The following is a 17,993-nucleotide window of genomic DNA, read 5'->3' as shown; positions in this document are numbered from 1 at the left end:
ATGTTTGAAAAGTTTGCCTTGAAATGCATTAAAGGGAAATGTTCCTTCTGGGAAGGGATGGAAAGTAGGAATATTGATCCAGTTCTCCATGTTGTGTTTATTTCTCATCTTCAGAATAAAACTTGCTGAACAGCTTATATCTTGGGCTTTGCTCCCTGTTCTGCCAGGACAACTCAGGACCTGAAACAATATGATGTATCCAAACCCCAGACTTGGAGGCTCCACCTAATCAGCTCTCCACTACTGCCTTTTGGTAACTCCCATGCCCAGCAACTAAAAACTATGGCTCAATTCATAACTAAGCCCCTGGGAGACAGAAACTGAGTTGTTTTTGCACAGTATTTGGGAAAACAAACATGCTTTGTGCAAATGCAACCACGCCAGATTCCTGCCCGCCAGCCCAGGGAGCAGTAGGCATGAAAACATGGCACAAATTTTGAGGATGCTGAGCCAACGCAGGTAGAAGCCCAACCTGCTGCCACTTGCATCTTGCCTGATGTTGCCCAACTCAATATGCATGACACAATCTGGATCTCAGCTCACAGAGCCAGACTTGAAGGAACAAACTGTGTCACATTCCCTATCCAAGCACCTTTGTGTGCTTGCAGTGCAGGCTGTTTTTTCTTTTCCATGGGACCAGCCTCAGGTCATAAACCTGAAGAGGAGATGAGGTATGGTTGGAGTCTGCTCATTGCGGTGATGTCACCTTCTCCAGGAACTCACTCCTCTGCAAATCCCAATCCAGGCTGGAGCTGGGCTTCCCCTCTGTTAAACCCAGGGGAATCCGCCCACAGGATCAAGAGGAGGTGGAGGGTGGAAAGAGATATAAAGCTACCCAGGAGCAGCTCAACCTTACTGCCCTTGTTGCACGGATCTACTCTCAGCATGAAGATGCCTCTGGTGGGGCTGCTGCTTGGCCTGGCATGCATAGAGTTGGGTAAGACTGCTGCATTCTTGACGCTTTGGGAAATGCCTGGGAGGGGAGGGGAAAGGCAGCAATTCAGAAAAACCTGCTAGGACAAATGATGTCTTAATATATTTGGGAATATTAACAGATAGAGGAAAAGAGATATTCATTCCTGTTGGGGAGAACTGTGATGCCTCTCATAGAGAGCAGAGAGCAGACCCATCAGTGATCTTGTGTCTGCCATTCCCATTCACACTGGATCTCAGGGTGGAGGGGACTGACATCAGTTTTCATAAAGCTAAGGGATGAAGGATATGTGGTACAGGGCAGCACAAGTGCGGGCGAGGTCTTTAGTCATCAGGATAGAAATGGGTGAGAGTATGACAAATAACTCCAGGAACTTTGTGAAGCTTAATGAAACCAATAGATTCCAGTCTTTAAAGTAATTTCAAGATGTTAGGTGATAGGTAGAAATAGGAAATTCCTTTGGGTCTGTCTGGGTATCACAGTCTGGGTATGGAATCTACTGGATCAGAGTCTCAGCCAAGCTGGTTGTAGAGTCCAGTTATTGTTATCGTCTCTCCCTCTCTGTGATCTACTGCAAATATCTCCACTTCTTTTTGAATGGGTCATTCTTAGAGAGACACAAACATTGTGGCTTTCACCCTCTATCCCATGGTCACCAGAAATCCTTCGTCAGCTTTGATGGGACTCTGACAGATCTCAAAGGAAAAGCAGCCTGGGTAGGAATTGAACACCCTCAATGCCATGTGGGCATTACTACATGAAGATCATCCACAGGGCTGCCAGTGAAGATGGCTGAAAGGCATACACCTTGCAAACATTATGCACAGAAGTGTTGAGTCTTGTCCTCAAGCTGCATTGTATTGTTTTATTCCTTTTATCCTCATTCTTCTTTCCCTATATCTCTGAAGCAAACCCAAATCTGGTTGAATTCATTTCCTTACATGCTCTGGGTTGAACAACACACCATAGAGCTGAATTAAGAAAGATACAGACACTTGTGTATAGTTACTGTAATTTATTACATTTCAGTACATGTATGGTGTTTTTTTTTAGTTTGTTTTATTTCTCCTTTCAAGACTCTTCACAGATGGTATATTACATTTCTGCTTCCATCCAGACTTGTTCTGGGTTTAATTGCATTGCTAAGGAGCTGGCAGGGAAGGTTTTCATCCACTAGTCTTGAAGAAATTTACAGGAGCAGAGTAGCATCAACACCCTTTGCTTTATAGTTGAGGCTGGGGCAGGCATGGCTTTTCTGGGATGACGCAGTGGGAAGCAACTGGGTTTGACAGCACTTGCAGCTCAGGAATATGCCTGTAACAAGTGGATCTATTCGACTTGTGTCTATAACTGACTACTTTTCTATATTTCGAGTGTTGTATTGGTTTAATCAAAGAAATGTTCATTAAATTTTAAGATTTACACAAGCTTTGAGATATAACAAGTCTTGAACCACATGAAGTAATACAGAAATTAGTATTTGTTTCTTTAGAATATATGAATCGAATCTATACTTTGAACATGCTTGCATGTGGCCCAAGAAAAATTACTAACCTTCCAGAATTTTAAAATGAAGGGGTAGAAAGTGTCATTGGACAATGATGGACAATGGTTTTTTGCCTTGGGTCAGGACATAGCACTCTCCTCAATGCTCAGTTCATCTCTTCTGCTCTTGTCCTGACAATTCTGGACATTCCTCTTCTACTACAGTCTTCCCACATAAGAAATGTCTCCACATAGATGCAGTGAAATAATAAGAGGCAGAGGGATGATGGTTTTCTCACTTAAATCTACTCTTCACTGGAATTAATTCCTCCAGAAAACATAATACAGTACAGATGTCAGTAATTAATTAATTGTATTAAACATAATACAGTACAGATGTCCACCCATCCAAAATGATGAGGTTTGGAAATCAGCTCGACCCAAATATCACAGACCAGTTCCTCAGATGATTTGAACTGGCACTGCTCCACCCATACACCCATACACAAGCTGGTCCTTCACACCCAAAAGCATCCTTGCATTTGCAAGGTTGAAAACTTTCTGATTTTTCTCCCACATGCACAACATGTTAAGATATCAAAAATATGCATTAAAAAAAAAAATAAATCTCTTGTGGATCATTCCAAAGCTATCCTCAAAAATCCTCAAATTGGGTAAACTCAAGCTAAAAAGTTCTTTCTGCCTTTGCAAAGAGGATAGAGAAAATTCTGCATCATGAAGGTTCTCTTGCACGGCTGAGTTTTTCAAAAGTGGTGCTAAGAGAAATAGATGCCCTGGAAATCCATTTTGTCACTGGGTGTTCAAGCAACTGCCTTCAAAAATATTTATCCTTATCGCATAGTCCCAGGAGTTTCTCTATAACAGCAGAACTAGTGCCAAGAATACATCATCTTCCTGCTGTTTTATCAATAGATGGCAGTGGATACATTTGCGTGGTTCATCAGCTGCTGCATTGCTGGAAGATGCGTAGCACAAAAAACATCAAAGTGGGCTGTTTTCTGATGTAAAGTCACACCAGCATGACTGAAAAATATGCACACTCAGTATCTTTTGGCTGTGGATGGGCAGGTCTAGTAGCAAGACTTTTGAGCAACTGCTGTAATCGCGGCTTATATAAAAGAGTCCATGTGTCAACATCCACTGCTTTGTAGCATCACCTCTTTCAAAAAAAAAAAAAAAACCAACAGCCCTGATGAGTTTTTAGGCCACATTCAACCCTTAGGATCTCTGGTACAGCTCTGAAATTTCGGTTACTAAGCTGTTCAGAAAACTCTCTAAACAAGCGGAATGGAGCCCTGAAAATTCAACTTCAGTGACTGTCTCTGTGGATGAAGGAACTACAAACGAATGCTGCTCTAAGCAGAAGGAGATATTTCACTCTCTGTATTGCAGCACAGCTTATACAGGATGCACAAAATACAAAAGTGTCCCAGTTCAGGCCAGATCAGTTCCCTAAATCTAGAATTTGATTAGTTTTAAGGAAATTATATTACCTTATTCTTTGAGTCTGTAGAACAACAGAAAACTACCACGCTGTAACACATGTGAATAGTCACAGCCGTGGATCCCTAAACAGCTGATGGGCCAAACTCCTCCAAGGATTTTATTAAAGCTGCTCAAGCAGAAGTTCCCTGTAGATCTGCTCTTTTCAGGCTGCTGAGCCCAGAAAGCAGTGATAATGCCCAATTCTCTGCATTATCAGCCTCATCCTTGGATGCTGGGGTTTGGTCTTTGCCCTTGACATACCCAAGTTTTGCCACTGCCTCCAGCTTCCAGGGGTTGTGTATCTTGAGTGGGGGGGCGAAGCAGTTACCATAACACATTCTCTACAATAGACTTGCTGTCTTTGCTTCTGTGACCAACTTAAAAATGTTTTGTTCCCCTCTGCAGCCCAGTCCTTGCAGTGCTACACATGCAAGGAGCCAATGGACATTTCCAAGTGCAGAACACCCACAGAATGTCCCCCGAGAGCCAAGGTGTGCACAACAACTCTGCACTCTGTAGACTTAGGTAAGTCTCATTGTTTTCTTTGAATGGTGCTAGAACACTAAGGTCATTAAGCCTAGTTCTACCCATCCACACCATGTTCACTAAACCATATCCCTCTGTGCCATATCTCCATGTTTCTTGAACACCTCCAGAAACAGCAACTCCATCACTTCCCTGGGTACCCTGTTCCACTACCTTACCACTCCTTCTGGAAGAAATTTTTCCTGATATCCATTGCATCCAAAATCCAATATCTTGGAGCAAGATGAAGCCTTTGTGAACTGAATAATCTTACAAACTTCCTCCATGCTTCCCTCTCCCCAGCTTGGGTTATTCTTTACTTCTCTGCAAGAATCATTGCGGGGTTACCCAGGGTAAGAAGGAGAAAAGTCCACTGAACTCAGAGCTTCATAGTGAAGCACACAGAACTCAATCCACTTACTCTGTTATGCCTTTCCTACTCCTATGCATTACAGATCCTGAAATGTCAGATGTGTGAAAACATATTGCAGAAGCACAAGGACTCCTTGTTTGTAGACATTCTCGCTTAGCACCAGTGAGAAAAAAACAACTTTAGCATGCTAGTATTATACCAGTGCTTCTTGACATTTCCATTTCCTATGCAAAACTATAGCAGGAGCAACCCACCTGAACAAAACATGCAGAAACTTGTGTTACTTGTTTGCACTAGAATAAATTTGGAAGGAACAGAAAGGAGGGTGGGAGGCAGCAGGGAAATCCAGGGGACCTGCTCCTTAAAGAGCAGTTTGGATTACAGGTACAAGTATATTAAAGATGGTGCCCCCTTTATTTGTCTTTGTTGACCTATAAACACTGTGCCTTCAAGTTCTGTCCATTCGACAAAGGCAGCGTTGCTCAAAGCCAGATGTTTGTATTTCCCTTCACCATTTTGTTCTCTCTTCTATTTCTCCAATGCATCTATTCCAGGTTACCCGTTTTTTGGCAACATCACCGTCACAAGAAGCTGTGAAGAGGAGTGTGTCACCTATGAAGGGATAGGGTCAAATAGACCAACAACATGCTGCTACACTGACCTCTGCACTGAAGACACCAGGAGCAGCAAGGGGGAGAGAAGCAGCTCTGCAGCGCTGGGTGTGATGGCCATGATTTTTGGCACGCTCCTCCAGTGTGTTCTGTGATGTTGATGGGTATCTGTGCTCCAGTCAAAGCATTCTCACTCCTCTCTCTGCCAAGATGTGAACTTTGAGATACCCTGGGAAAACTTCTTCACTCAAGTGTGTCTTCACCCATCTTCAGCGCTATGAATTCAATGGGATTCAAGCCAAAAGTTTGGGCATTCAGAACTAAAATCCTCAAATTTCCACTTTCCAGCTGATATAAACAGATGTTCTTCACCTATGGTTGCTTCTGTTTCCCAGAATCCACATCTCACCTTGCAGCTTTCTTCACTGGGGAGCAGAGGTGGATAAAGAGAGTGGTGGCTCTGAGCAGCATGAGGGACTGGGCTGTGACACTGGGCTTGAGCAAGAGCAGGGGCTGTACTTATATGTGTATTGGACACAACGGATCTCCCCAGCTCCCACACAGTGTACATCTGTGACAATAACCTAATGCAAAATCCCCAAAATACCTGCAACTCTTCATCGGGATCTTCCTTTACTTTCTTTCCACACTGGGTGCTATCTCCTGAGCCAGATGGATGTTGCAACCTTCCCAGTACTCAACAAAGCACAGTATGCAATTGGAGGGAGCTGGCTCTTAAATCTGTCCAGAATGTTATGGAATGGGTTCAGAAGGGCTCAGCCTTCACGCATGGAGATGGGACATGTTTCTGAAAAGCTCAAAAGATGTTCAGGATGAAGCACTCAAGGCTAGTTAAACTGATAAAAGCAAGTCAAGGAGTTTGAGCAGAACAAACTCCCATCAGCCCTTCGCCTGAGCTCAGGTTGCAATCATAGTCCCTGGCTTTCTCCTTCCAGATGTTTCACAGACTGTTCCTAGTAATTTCTCCTATTACTCTGTCCTTCCCCATTCTTTCTCAGCAGGGATGATGGGAAAGGAAAAGCAATGACTATTTCAGACCTCAGCTTTGGGACAAACCGGTGGCTCCACTCAGTGCTGGGGATTTGCTCCAATTCTCCCTTGGAGCAACACAATAATTTGGTTTTGATGCTTTGACTACTGTAAAAACAGGAGCGGGAGCAGATCCAAACAAGTTAGGCATGCCCAGCTTATAGATCTTTTTGGGAAGGGAAAGCTGAGGAACAAGCATTTCTCACTAGTCTTATTCCTTGGCTCATTCAAGGAATGAAAGAGGCAAAAGGCAGCATGAGTACATCCCATGAACTGTCCTAACACATTCATAATGTTTCTGCCATGTCCTTTGTGGCAAACTCAGTTTTTACTCTATCTCCATAACAGACATCTAGGAAAAAAACATCATCCAGGAAAATCTAAGAGTAAGAAGGGGGCTTTCTGGATGAGAACCCAGTGAATAAAGTTGGATCCTCCAGTTTTCAGCCTGCAGTGTCTTTCTTGTTTGCTCAGCATGTCTTTGGAAAATTTCCTGCACATCAAGGTCTGGATAAGTAGAGAAGTGCCAGGGAGGGAGAGAACTACAAAAGAGGACAAACAGAGGAGGAGAGAAACACTCCTTGCAAGAGCTAGATTAAAGGCTGATGGGAGAGGAGGGGGAGAAGGGCAGTAGAAGGGTAAAAGACAATGAATGGTTACAGAATGCTTATTTAGGGCATGCACAGGGAGAAGTGGGATTTTTTTCCTTGTCTTGCAGGAAACATGGGGAAAACAGTTGAACTCAGAGCTGCAACGTGAGTAGGTGGCTGCAAACAAGGATGCTGTGGGTGGGGACCAATGCCTTCCTTGTGCCACTGGTGCTGGTGGTGAGCATCCTGCATCTCACTGCACTGACAATCTCCTGCTTCCTGGGATTTCCCTCATGATGCAGCTCTGTTGCTAAAGCATCAAGCATCTAGTGTGGAAAATAGAGCAGAAAGCTCAAAGCACTTGTAATACATTCCTATATTAGGCAAGTCTTTAGCACAATGTGTCAGAGGTGCAAAATTTCACAGCAATATTCATCCATTCATGCTCTGCTGGTCCTAAGCCACAGGACGAACAGCTGGAAGCCCTTGCAAAGTTTAATTCACATCAAACTTCTGCTTCTGTTATTGCTTTTATTTATTCTGTCTGCTTTGTCTCTGGGAATTAAACTCAGTGAGAACCACTGCCCCAGTAAAAGCAGAATACTGCTGGGAGATTCAAAGGTATTTGCAGAATTTTGCATCACTGGGTCAAGTGGACATATGGAGGTAGAAGTTTAAATATAGGCTGAATAAAATAGAACAGAGAAATAAGTGTCTCTAAAGGGACATAAAAAGATGTGCAGCCCCTCAACATGAGGCTACAGCACTGCTGTAACTGGAGGATTTTACCTGCCCCTCTGCAGGCTTGTCTCCTTTGATTGTTGGACTAGATGATACTAGTTTTAGGTTTTCTCTAACCTTAATGATTCAATGATTCTCAGCAATCACTTTGTGCAGGGACAGGGATATTATCTCTAGACTTGAGGGCATTCCTTGATGCCTTATGCTTTATCTGGACTAGCGGTTGCTTTTTCCACCATTTTCCAGCAATTCTGCAAATGTGGGGCAGCCCTACAGATGTATGGTCCTTGTTACTCACTTTCAAATCTGGAGGCAAAGTTTTTCATCCATTCAGGAATTAAAGAACAAAGCAAAACAGAGAGTAAAATTTCATGGAGACGTTTAAATATCCGGTTGCTGGGGGTATTCAAACTTGTATACTCAGCTGAGTCTTGCCTCCAGCCAACTGTCAGTGCTATATGTTGTTTGCCTTGGTGGCCTTTCATTGTGGTTTCCATGACTCAAAGGTGGAGTGAACACTTCAGAGATTTCTTCATCTTATGGAAACACAGTGTACACACAAACCTGGCTTGAGCTGAATCAGCAGTGCAGCTCCGTGGCAACCTGTTCGTCTTAGTCCCAGAATCACAAGGGGAAGACAGCAGAGTCACTGATGTCATTTAGCTGGAATTCAGTAAGGCCTATGACACGGTTCCCCATAACATCCTTCTCTCCAAATTGGAAAGATTGGATTGGATGGGTGGACTGTTCAATGGGTGATGAACCGCCTGCAGATTCGAAGCCAGAGAGTGGTAGCCAATGGCTCAATGCCTGGATGGAGATCAGTGACAAGTGGCGTCCCACAGGGGTCAGTACTGAGACTGATGCTCTTTAACATCTTCATCAGTGACATCAACAATGGGATTGAGTGCACCCTCAGGAAGTTTGATGACACCAAGCTGTGGGGTCCAGTCAACCTGTCCAAACGATGGGATGCCATCCAGTGAGATCTAGACAGTCTGAGCAGTGGGCCCAGGAAAACCTCATGAGGTTCAACAAAGCTAATTGCCAAAGTCTTGCACTTGGGTTGTGGCAACCCCAGCTGTTTGTACAAGCTAGGGGACAAAAGGATAGAGCACAGCTCTGCCAAAAAGGACCTGAGGGTATTGGTGGATGGGAAGCTGGATGTGAACCAGTAATGTGCCCTTGCAGCCAAGAAAGTCAGTCCCTAGAATGGGTTGCCCAGAGATGTGGTGCATGCCCTGTCCCTGGAGATATTCAAGGTCAGGATGGATGAGGCTCTGAGGAGTCTGATCTAGATATAAGTGTCTCTGTTCATTACAAGGGAGTTTGACCAGGTGGCCTTCAGGGATCCATTTCAACTCAAATGACTCCACGATTCTACTTCCTACCCAAACTATGTGATACAGGCTAGAAAATGATATTAACTCTGCACTGCTGGAAAAAAACTACTGGAGAGAACGATTCCAGTATCTCAGTAAGCTGAAATTTGGACTTGTATTCAGTCCTGAAGCTTTGAATCCCACGAAGGCACCAGTGGTGCTGCACAAACACTGTGATTAATACTTAGAGAGCTGTGGTTTCCAGCAGTGATCATTTGCAGTTCCTTTCCACAAGTCACAGCAGGACACTGTTCACATCATGCATAGATGTGAGAGGAGGTAGTTATCCTGGCATGCCCTGATTGCAGCCTGGCTCAAGCTGCAAGGTGGGAAACACCAGGAGATATTTTGCTGCTTGATCTCTTTTAATTTGATATATTTTTTCTTCCTAGGGAAGGAGGGAAAGGGAGAAAAATACACCCATATAGCTCTCCTGGAAGGTGCATTAATCCTATTGGGTCTGAAAGTAATAGAGAAGAGACAAGGGGAGAAATAATTGCAAAGCTCCCAGAAAAGGGGGAAAAAGAGGGGATATTTGCACAGTCCAGACATTTAAAATAAAATAGATCTTTGATGTAATCTAATAAAGAAGGAACTTGTAGTTCTTGCTAAAAATACCTATCTAGAACATAAATATACATTAGCACGTAGCTGCAAGGCTTATGTAGTTATCTGCCATAGTCTTATATTTACAGATGGGGATTTAAATGTTTAATACTGCACATTCAAAAGAAAGACACTTCATCTGAAGTAGCTATTAATTATAGAAGGCACTTGGCAGGACTGAAAGAGCAGCAGGAGAAATATCATTTTCAATATCATTTCCAAATTATTTCTTATATAAAATCTATCATGTGCTTTTTTATTTTTTCTTTTTGTCTTTCTTAAAATAGATCAGTTTTTCCATATTAGGCCATGGGTGACTTGAAATGGCTGCGTCTTATACACCAGCATGTCCTTTCTTTTTTCAGTACAGCCCCAGGTCTAAGAATAAAGCAAACCCCACCAAAATGAGATTAAAAAATGCTGAATTGGACATGTTGAGGAAGTAGGGAGGCAAGCATCGTGGCTGGTGTCTCAATTCAGCAAAGTCATTTAGGGTCACTTCAAATCCATTAATTCAAGAGGGATGGTCTTGAGTACTGCAGAAGGATTCAATCCTTCTGTGCCCTATCTGAGGCTGGTATGGACCAGTGAGAATGTGGTCCTAAACACTTTTGTCAGTTAGCCTCTATTATACATGCATGGATGGTATGGGGTATGACCCATGTCATACATGGATACCTCCAAACAAGGTACTGCAATAATTATTCAGTGAGGACTTAGATTTAAGCAAATTCCTCTTGACCATTTTGATGAAATCGTTGCAAATCCATGAAATTAAAGCAAATTGAATGTCCTGGTGTATTAAATTCACGGGTTTCAGAACCCAGTCTTCTAAAACACTCCAGGCTCCTTTTTTAGCCAGCACGTCTCTCAGACCAAAGGGTGACAGTAACCTTCACAATGAACTCCTTCCTATTGCAAGAGCAATTTGGTATGTCTACCAACACCACAACAGAGAGCATTACCCAACTCTTGTTTTAACCCACAACCTTGCCTTGGTGTCAATGATGTTTAAGGAAAGAGACCTCACTTCTACCTTGTTGACACTTGTGACACCTGTGGCGGGAAAATCTCTTCATCTCCTTGCAAAACAAACTGCTTTTGTTCAAAAGTCTGGGAATGGAAGACTGCTTGGAAAAGGAGGAGAGATATGAAGGTGCTTTGGTTTTAGCATTTGCTTCTCCAGTGCCTTTGGACTTGCAGCAAGATGTGTAAGGAGCAACTTTGAATATCTGGGAGAAGTTTTCCACCTTCTTTGAGCCCAGCTGCTATGCATGCACCTTCATTACTCAACTGGTGTCCTTATAAACCTGGGATAAAAGCAAGCTGCAATTTGTTTTTCAGCTTTTCTGATTGCTGCCCATCTCCTGGCTCTGAGGAGAGAGGACACAGGGGAACGGATGTTTTCACTGTAAAGATATTTGTATGGTGTTCCTCATGCATAGGGATCCAGTCTAGGTGCTTTTACTGCTAATTTCAAGGAGTGCATCCAAAGGCTCTCAAGCTAATAAGAATCAGCCCCCTATACTTATTTATTGTTATCACTTCTTTACAGAAAAAAACTATTCTGAAATACATTCATGTTTGTTACACTGCTGACAGAAGCCATTCTAAATTCTCCCTTTCCTGTTGGAAAACACATTTGTAATGAAATGTTTCTCTTGCTTCTTGTTCTAACATGGTGTTTTTATGGGCTCTCCGAGATGCTCTTTTAAGCTAAACAAATCACCATGTGTGGGTCTCATTTCGGAAAATTCACTCTCCAACCACAATACTTTTCATTCATTATGACAATGCTATCTTCATGTCACGGCTTTCTCAGATCCAAGCTACATGCAAGATCTCATGAGCTAGAAGGCCTTCACTAAAAAGATCCTTAGGGGATTTGTTGTTTCACCAGTCTCCCAAGGCAGACTTGTTTTGAATAAAGGAAATGAGTGATGTTTGATTTAGGCAGTCTCTGAGACAAAATATTACCGCTTTCTGGAGACAGTTCATGAATCATAATCTAATGGAAAAACCCAGACAACCATTTCATTGTAGTCCCTTGCTGTACTAGTTCTGCTGAATAGAGCAGGGAAAGAGAACGGTATGCAACAATTGAGAAATGAGGATGCATGCACAAGACTGAGAATCAGTTTTCAGGATACCTCAGAAAAATCCTTCCAAACTCCTTGGATAAAGGTTGGCAGGCATAGGACATTTTTCACATACAATAAAGTCCAATTGCTGCCAGGCTGCTGTTCTAACAAACCGCAAGGTCTGGAAAAGAAATATCAAGTGTGTGCAGTCAAGCACTAACTTTCTGATAAAGAAATGATCGTTTGTTCACACAAGTGCATCTAGTCCCTACAGAAAAATCTGTGCCATAAGATAAACATCAATAAAGTGTAAATGGATTTCTGTGTCATTTCTACTTTTTCCTCTCCTCTCCTCTCCTCTCCTTTCCTTTCTCTTTCCCTCTCCTCTCCTCTCCTCTCCTCTCCTCTCCTCTCCTCTCCTCTCCTCTCCTCTCCTCTCCTCTCCTCTCCTCTCCTCTCCTCTCCTCTCCTCTCCTCTCCTCTTCTTTCCTTTCTTTTTTGGAAAGTCCAGGGCAGCAGGAGCACAGTCATGTCAGTCTTTATTTATAGTGTGTGAGTATTCCTCTACTATTGTTTCTTCTTTGATGCTCAGTAATCTCATTTGTTTACTTTGGCATGAGCTCAATAGCCCTGGAGTCCAAGGTAGATTTAATGAGTTTTATGATATTCTGTAATCACACAAAGTTTGAAGTAATGTGTGACAATAAGGAGTAGGTGCACGTAATGTTAATTTGGGAGATGCTTCTTTTGCACTCAGGTACCAGCAAGTGGCCAAGTATTACATATACACCCACAGAATTTTCAGTTGCTTGTCTCCAGAATCCCCCCCAACATTCATTTTTGGGAAAATGGAGTGACACTGAATCATTAGTGACAAAGAATCATTAAGGTTGGAAAAGATCCAAGATCATCAAGTCAAGCCATTGATCCATCCCACCATGTCCACTACACTACATCCCTCAGTACCACATCTCCATGGTTTTTGAACACCTCCAGGGATGGTAACTGCCACTTCCATGAGCAGCCTGTACTAATGCCTTGCCACTCTTTATAAGAAGAAATTTTTTTCATGTTATCAGACCTGACAGATGCAACAGGATGAGCCAACATCTGAGAAAACAGCTTATAAGAAAACCAGGTCCATGGGATGTCTGCAGCTCCTGAAATGCAGCACTGTTAATTCTAGCGTATTTCTTCTTTATTATTATTATTCCTCAGTATTTTTGGTATTTATTTTTGGTACCAAGACATAGGTTTCCACTATAAATAGCTGCATATTCTAATTCAGCCTGATAACTAGGACAAAGATGTGCTGGGCTTCCAGACTTAGGTTTCAGGAGATCAAGAATACATTTCCAGCCAAGCTTCACACTTCCTGAGAACTCTTTATCTTGGGAAAAACTTGTTGCTCTGTATCTAGAAAGTTTCCCGAGCTCCTTGGATGTAATCTCAATGTAATCACTCATTACCAGGCTGACAAATCATAGAAACAACACTTTGAAGCTCTATAGCACCTTTCCCTCAGAGGCTGAATTTAGGCACAAGGTTCCCACATCAAAGCTGGGTGATAAATATTCTTCCCATTTTACAGCCATGACATAAGTCTGTGTGTTTTTGTATGTGACAATGAAACAAAACCTCCTGTGAAAATTAAAAATAAAATTACTGCTGTTTGTGAACACTTTTAAATGATTAATTACTTCAAAGAAAATCAGAAGCAGGTTGCAAACTTTTTCCAATGAGCAGAAACACTTCTATTTGTAAAAATATCATTCATCCATGAATAAGGGAGGGCCAATGGTTCAGGGCAACAATGAGATTAATTACAGAATCATAGAACTGCAGAGTTTGGAAGGGATCTCTGAGGACCATCAAGTCCACCCCCAAAATGAGAAATAGCTTAATTCCCATCCCACCCCCAAACAACTGCAGCCTCGGGAATCTCTAAACTTATATAATTTGCTGTGGGCTTTGGATCAGGAGTTCAATTTACATGCTTCCCAGCTGCTTGTTTGTGCAAAGAAACACTTCTGATCATGCTGCTGCAATGGGGCTGGCGAAGGGAAGGGCACATGGAATCTGTTCACTTGCAAAATGACAGCAACCAGTAAAGAGATCACCTGGATCAGCAGATCCCAGGACCAGAGGCACTGAGGACAAACCAGTGCATAGGAGATTCCATCTGAACATCAGGAAACACTTCTGTGCTATGTCAGTGATGGAGAACTGGCACTGGGACCCAGAGAGGTGCTGGAGGCTCCTTGGAGATCTTCCAAACTCACCTGGACATTGTGCTGGGATAGCTGTCCCTGCTTGAAAAGGAGTTGGACCAGATGGACCCAGACATCCCTTCTAACCTCAGTCATACTGTGATTCTGTGATTTTATGATCTGGATCCATAGTGGGGGCAATTCCTTATTTTCTGCCTCAAAATCTCTTTCACTATACTCCAGTATAAGGCTTTCCTTGCAGTTGGATGTCTTAAATGTCAGCACCAGTCCACATTCTCCCTTGAGAGGATTACAATCTATTGGCTATACTGTATTTAAACCCTTCACAGTTTATTTGCAAAGGGAAAGGTAAAGTAAACACAGAGAGCACAGATTTGTAAGTGCATAACCATTGACTGATGACAAGGGCATGAGTCATCTTTACATATGCATTAAGTGAAAGATAATCTACACAACTACGGATATTCTTCTCTGATTGAAATAAGTCATCTAGGTTTGTTTTAAAAACAATTTTTAAAAGCTTTTCACAGGTGTACACAACTTCTTCCCCACTTATGCAAATATATAACTCTGCTGACAAACAGTGATCTTCATACTGGGTATAACTGTGTCCACTTTTTTATCCAGGAGGGTGACATAGGTGGGTCGCTCCGGCTTGATCAGAAAGGTGCATAGAGGAATATAGCAAACAAGAACTAGCAGGAATGGGAAATAAGCAATAGAGCAGATGAGATTTTTGCTGTACAACTTTTTCTGAGGTGACAACACCAGTTGTCTGGCTTGCACATAACACTGTCAGAAACAACAAAGTCTATGTTAATATGGGGGCCATAAAAAGAAAAAGCCTCCATGCTCCTGTTCCATATTACTGAATGTCTCTGCAGTCTCAGGAGGGGGATAAAAATGCCCCCCCAAAATGCCTCCTCTTAAGAAAAAAAAATAGCAAACATAGTATATTCCAACTGCTCTTTGAGAATCGTAGAATCATAGAATGACCCAAGTTGGAAGGGACACATAAGGATTATTGTGTCTAACTCAAGAACTGGGAGCACAAGATAGTTCCATGCTTTTCGTGGCTTTCACGGGCAGCCATGCACATAGAGTGTTTTTGTCATGGTACCCACTACTTCCCAAGTTCCTTGCCTATATCCTGCAGTCACAGATTTATAGATCCACAGAATGTTGGAGGCTAGAAGGGATCTCTGGATGTCATGTGCTCCAAACCCTCTCCACTCCAGCAGGGACATCTAGAACAGGTTGTCTACAAAGCTGGATTTCACCTGGAAGTGTTCCCAACACATCCCCTTTGCTATGGCACAGGAGAGGGGGAGAAATTCTGAATCTTTTCAGAGAAATATGCTGCTATCTGGCAGATAGTTCAGCTCTGCAAATGGTGATGTTGTATTTATTGACAACCCTGGTTCTTCGCATGGGAAGCCCATCTCAGATGTACCCAAAGCCCTGGAGATGGGCTTGTGAGCTGATAACTGATGCAATGAGCTACAACCAGACTGATCTGCCAAAATTCAAAGCAGTTCTGAGATAGGGAAAGAATGCAAGTCACTCTGGGAGACATCCACATCTCCAAAAACTTAGAAACTCACTTCAATCCAATGCCTGTATCACTGAAGGTCCCTTGGTCTCTTGGTCCCTTGGTCAGAGACCAAGGAAAATCCTACCTGATTTCATCAGGCAGATTTCGTATATCTGCCTCACCATGAAGCTCCCCTTGTCTTGCATCTGTGATAGGAACTATTGTCTCTCCCATAACTTCAAAACATTTGCTGAAATACTTTACGTAACTTTTTTCATTTTTAAAATAAAACACCAAAAATTTCCAATTCTGCTGTAAAAAGTTGGCAAAGAAGTTCCATGTAGTGTTTATATATAGTTCAAACACGAGGTATGGAAAGCTGTTCTTCAGTGTTTTCAGAATTGCATGTTCCCAGTCTTTTTTTATTCTCAAAATCTTTCTAAACAAAAGCAAAACATTTTCATTTTTCTCTAGAAAGGTTGGAAAACTTCCCTTCCTCTATGCAAAAATATCAATCAAAGATCAAATTCAGTTCTAGCAAAAACATTACCCAAAATACTGGGAGGTTCAGGATATTTTTTGGTGGAATGGGAAAAAATATATATCAGACTAGTAGGAAATTTCATGAAACAAAACTTCTTTCTGCTCATCTCCCTCTATCATCCACTGTGGAGGACTATCTAAATAGGGTCATGACACAGACCGGTTGTTCTTGTCTCATTTTGGGTTAATCTAGATCTTCATTGTAAAGTACAGGGTACTGCATTCTTGCTCTGACAGTTTTTCTTTCCCAGTTCTAGCACAAACTGGGTCAGCTCACGTGGGTCATCTTGATGCCACCATGTTTCTTGTCTCTAGAAATGGCCACTTGTAACGCAAAGAGTGCACTGTTGAATGGCAGGGATGGGTGCTGTGGTAGGGAAAAGACATTCCAGTCATGCTCAGCTACATTCCTAACTTAAAGAAGAGAATAAGAAAATGAAACAGAAAACAAATGTGTTTCAGCTTTTGGGCTGAGGAGCTGAGATATTAAGAAGAACAAAATAAAAACTTCTACTTTGAGACACCAACTTTGGAAAGACATCAAGAAAGTAAAGCAACCTTGTCAAAAGCGTGCAGGGAGCTGGAGCCCAGCAGATGGAAGGAAAGGCAGAGGGTTTGGGTTACTTCACCCTGAAGAAGAGAAGGAAAAGGGGAAACCTTACTGCTGTTTGCAACAACCCAGTGGGAGGATATATAGGCAAGACTTTTGGACTAGATGATCTTTGTGGTCTTTTCCAACCTCAGTGATTCTTGAAGATGTACAGTGATGGGAAAAAAGGAAACAGACATAAGACAGTGGGAAAGCTTAGGAGCAGAGGCCATAAATGGGTAAAAGAATACAAACCTTCAGGTAGAATATACAAATTTAACAGCCTCTGAGAGTGAAAAGGACCAGAAAAAAAAAAAAGAAAAAAAAAAAAAAAAAAAAAATCCCATGCATCTGAGGGAGACCTGAATGAGGAGGGAAATACACTTCAGCAAAATCAGCAAAACTCAACACAAGGACCTGTTGTGTCTTTTGTGGGGGAAATAAATACACTGAGTAAGCAATTCCAGAAGTAGTCCAGGTATAGACAACTTTTATGCCAGGTAAGTGGGAAAAGAACTATATGCTAGATTTGCATGCTACATTACTTGCTCTTTGCACAAGAGGCTCAGGTTTGTCCAGAAAACAATGCCCTGTGATTTCAGAGCTCTGCTTTGTTCTTGGGTACAACTGTGAAACAGACAGCCTCACCCACAAAGATTTTATGCTTCTCATAGCAGATCTGAAAAAGGAGCTGTGATACATGCCATAATAGCTGAAATGAAGGAAACATGCTGACAAACTGGCCAGAGATCAAAGAGGTGAAGCATCCATGGCCAATGAAGGGAGGGGATGATTAGCATCCTCTGCATGTGGCTTGTCAAACCAACGACAGCTATGTGGCACAGAATTTAAAGCCATGGAGCAAGAGCACTGAGAATCAGCTGTGTCTAATGTATTTTTAACTGACAAGGATCTGAACAAAATCTCCTTGGTTCAAGAGCATCATTAAAAGGGAAGCCTGGAGCACACAGCTGTGAAATAAATTCTCACCACTTGCCTCTAGATGTATGTGTCGTGTTCATTGCAGGGGAGTTGGACGAGATGACCATTAAGGGACCCTTCCAACTCAGACAGTTCTATGATTCTATGACTCTAATGAAACTGTAGAAAAGTTGAGGACTTTGTTGGGACCTTCTGATTTCCTCCTAAGTGCCACTTCTTGTGTCATAGAAATATATTGAATGTAGGTCCCATGCCACCAGATCTTGAATG

The 17,993-nt window shown here is 42.4% G+C and overlaps 1 protein-coding gene across 1 annotated transcript; it reads left to right on the top strand.

Moving 5' to 3' along the window:
* The first annotated feature begins 874 nt into the window (after positions 1 to 874).
* On the top strand, positions 875 to 6,443 carry LOC125690492 (ly6/PLAUR domain-containing protein 2-like). Its single transcript, XM_048938882.1, has 3 exons — positions 875 to 937; positions 4,331 to 4,450; positions 5,378 to 6,443. The coding sequence occupies exons 1-3, from the start codon at positions 886 to 888 to the stop codon at positions 5,587 to 5,589; spliced, it is 384 nt and encodes a 127-aa protein (XP_048794839.1). The 5' UTR covers positions 875 to 885; the 3' UTR covers positions 5,590 to 6,443.
* Positions 6,444 to 17,993: the final 11,550 nt, after the last annotated feature.

Source organism: Lagopus muta, chromosome 3, assembly GCF_023343835.1.
Source record: "Lagopus muta isolate bLagMut1 chromosome 3, bLagMut1 primary, whole genome shotgun sequence".
Lineage (NCBI taxonomy): Eukaryota > Metazoa > Chordata > Aves > Galliformes > Phasianidae > Lagopus > Lagopus muta.
Note: the sequence above shows the minus strand (reverse complement) of the source record. Positions and strands in the feature narration are given on the sequence as shown.